Source organism: Myotis brandtii, unplaced genomic scaffold (genome assembly GCF_000412655.1).
Source record: "Myotis brandtii unplaced genomic scaffold, ASM41265v1 scaffold454, whole genome shotgun sequence".
Lineage (NCBI taxonomy): Eukaryota > Metazoa > Chordata > Mammalia > Chiroptera > Vespertilionidae > Myotis > Myotis brandtii.
The window spans coordinates 5,571,811-5,573,548 of NW_005367354.1; the positions used below are offsets into that span (position 1 = coordinate 5,571,811).

Here is a 1,738-nt window from a genome sequence, read left to right on the forward strand (position 1 = left end):
TTTGTGCCAGGCCCCGGGGCTGAGTATTTTACAGGTGGTTGCAAAGAAGTGGAAAGTTTGTGGATCTGAGTTCCAGGGCGGTGGGGTGGGGAAGGGAGGCTGGTTCTTTGGGGAAATACAGTCAAGCAGAAGCCCTACTTACTCTTCCCAGAGTGTGGGGAGCCGCTCTGGGAGGGGGTGTCCTTAGGAAGGGAGGACCCGAGCAGGAGGGTACCTGGAGAGGGGACTGCACACAGAGAGGGCGAGATGCCGCGGCTCTGTGAGAGGGAAGCTCTGGGTGACAGACTCCTTGGCAAAGTGTCGACTCCTCTGAGCCCCTTCTCCACTAGACCTTGACCTCCCCACTTCTGTTCCCCCCCCCCACCCCCCCCTGACATCTGAGTCCTTGGCCTGCCTTCAGCACGATGCCTGCTAGGCTCCTTTAGCAAGACTCCCCCTCCCCGTGCTGTCTCCGCCAGGAATTTTCCTCCCCTGGTCCTCACCCTGCTCCGTGGCTGTAAATCCCCACGTGTCCCTTCGGGGTTCAGAGTTGAGCCTCAGCTCTCTCCTGTTGCAATAGTCTTGAATAAAGTCTGCCTCACCTTTTTAACACGTGGCAAAATAACTTTTTTTTTTAGCAGAAGAAAGACAGTTTTTGTGGGTTTTTTTTTTTTTTTCAGTTTGTCCCTGCGGGGTTCAGAGTTGAGCCTCAGCTCTCTCCTATTGCAATAGTCTTGAATAAAGTCTGCCTCGCCTTTTTAACACGTGGCAAAATAACCTTTTTTTTTTTTTTAGCAGAAGAAAGACAGTTGTTTTTGTTTTGTTTTTTTCAGTTTTTGTTGAGAACTCCCTGTTAGCCTCTTCCAGGAAAGCCACTGGAAGGCCTCTGGAGTCAGGCTGTTGTTTCTTTAGCTGCCCCCGCTCCCCCCCACCCCCCACAACAACACACACACACACACACACACACACACACACACACAAAGGGGTCTAGTTTATCTTGTTTGCTGGGTTATATGTTCCCCCATTTGACCCTCCTAGCATCTCTCTGAGCATCTCTAGGGATATGAGCACTGGTGGCATTGTTCCCCCAACACTCTCCCCAAGGCAGGAGACCAGATAATTTCTCTTTGAACCAGGACATTCTGGGAACTCCTATGAGTGACACCAGCAAACCAACGGTCCTTGTGGCCTTGATTAAATTTAAGTTTAAATCCTGGCTCTGGATATCATAGCGCTCTCTCTCTCTATATATATATATAGACACACACACACACACACACACACACACACACACACACACACACATATATATCCCCTTCAGGGACGCAGGCTTTCCCCTGGATAATCAACAACCCCCGAGATAGCAGAGGACAGTAGCCTGGATCTGACTAAGGACTGCAAGGTCCCAGCCTCTGACGAGCTAAAGATAACTTTTTTTTTTTAATTGATTTTAGAGGGAGAGGGAAACACTGATTTGTTGCTCCACTTGTTTATATATTCATTGGGGGTGCAGGGCCAGGTTATCAGAAAGGTCCACAATTGAACGTGGCCTCTGGTCCAGCGCAATGGCCACCAGGGGGCGGGGGAGAATAAGGACTGCAAGGTCTCAGCCTCTGATGAGCTAAAGTTAACTTTTTTTTTAAAAAAAAATTTGATTTTAGAGGGAGAGAGAAACACTGATTTGTTGCTCCACTTGTTTGTATATTCATTGGGGGTACAGGGCCGGATTTTCAGAAAGGTCCACAATTAAACGTGGCCT

The 1,738-nt window shown here is 49.1% G+C and overlaps 1 protein-coding gene across 1 annotated transcript in view; it reads left to right on the plus strand.

The window, feature by feature from the left end:
- The first annotated feature begins 246 nt into the window (after window positions 1-246).
- HS1BP3 (HCLS1 binding protein 3) overlaps window positions 247-1,738 on the plus strand; it is a 17,076-nt gene continuing 15,584 nt past the window's right edge. The window contains exon 1 of the mRNA XM_014546621.1: window positions 247-259. Within this exon, the coding sequence (XP_014402107.1) occupies window positions 247-259 (13 nt within the window). The remainder of the gene's footprint in view (window positions 260-1,738) is intronic.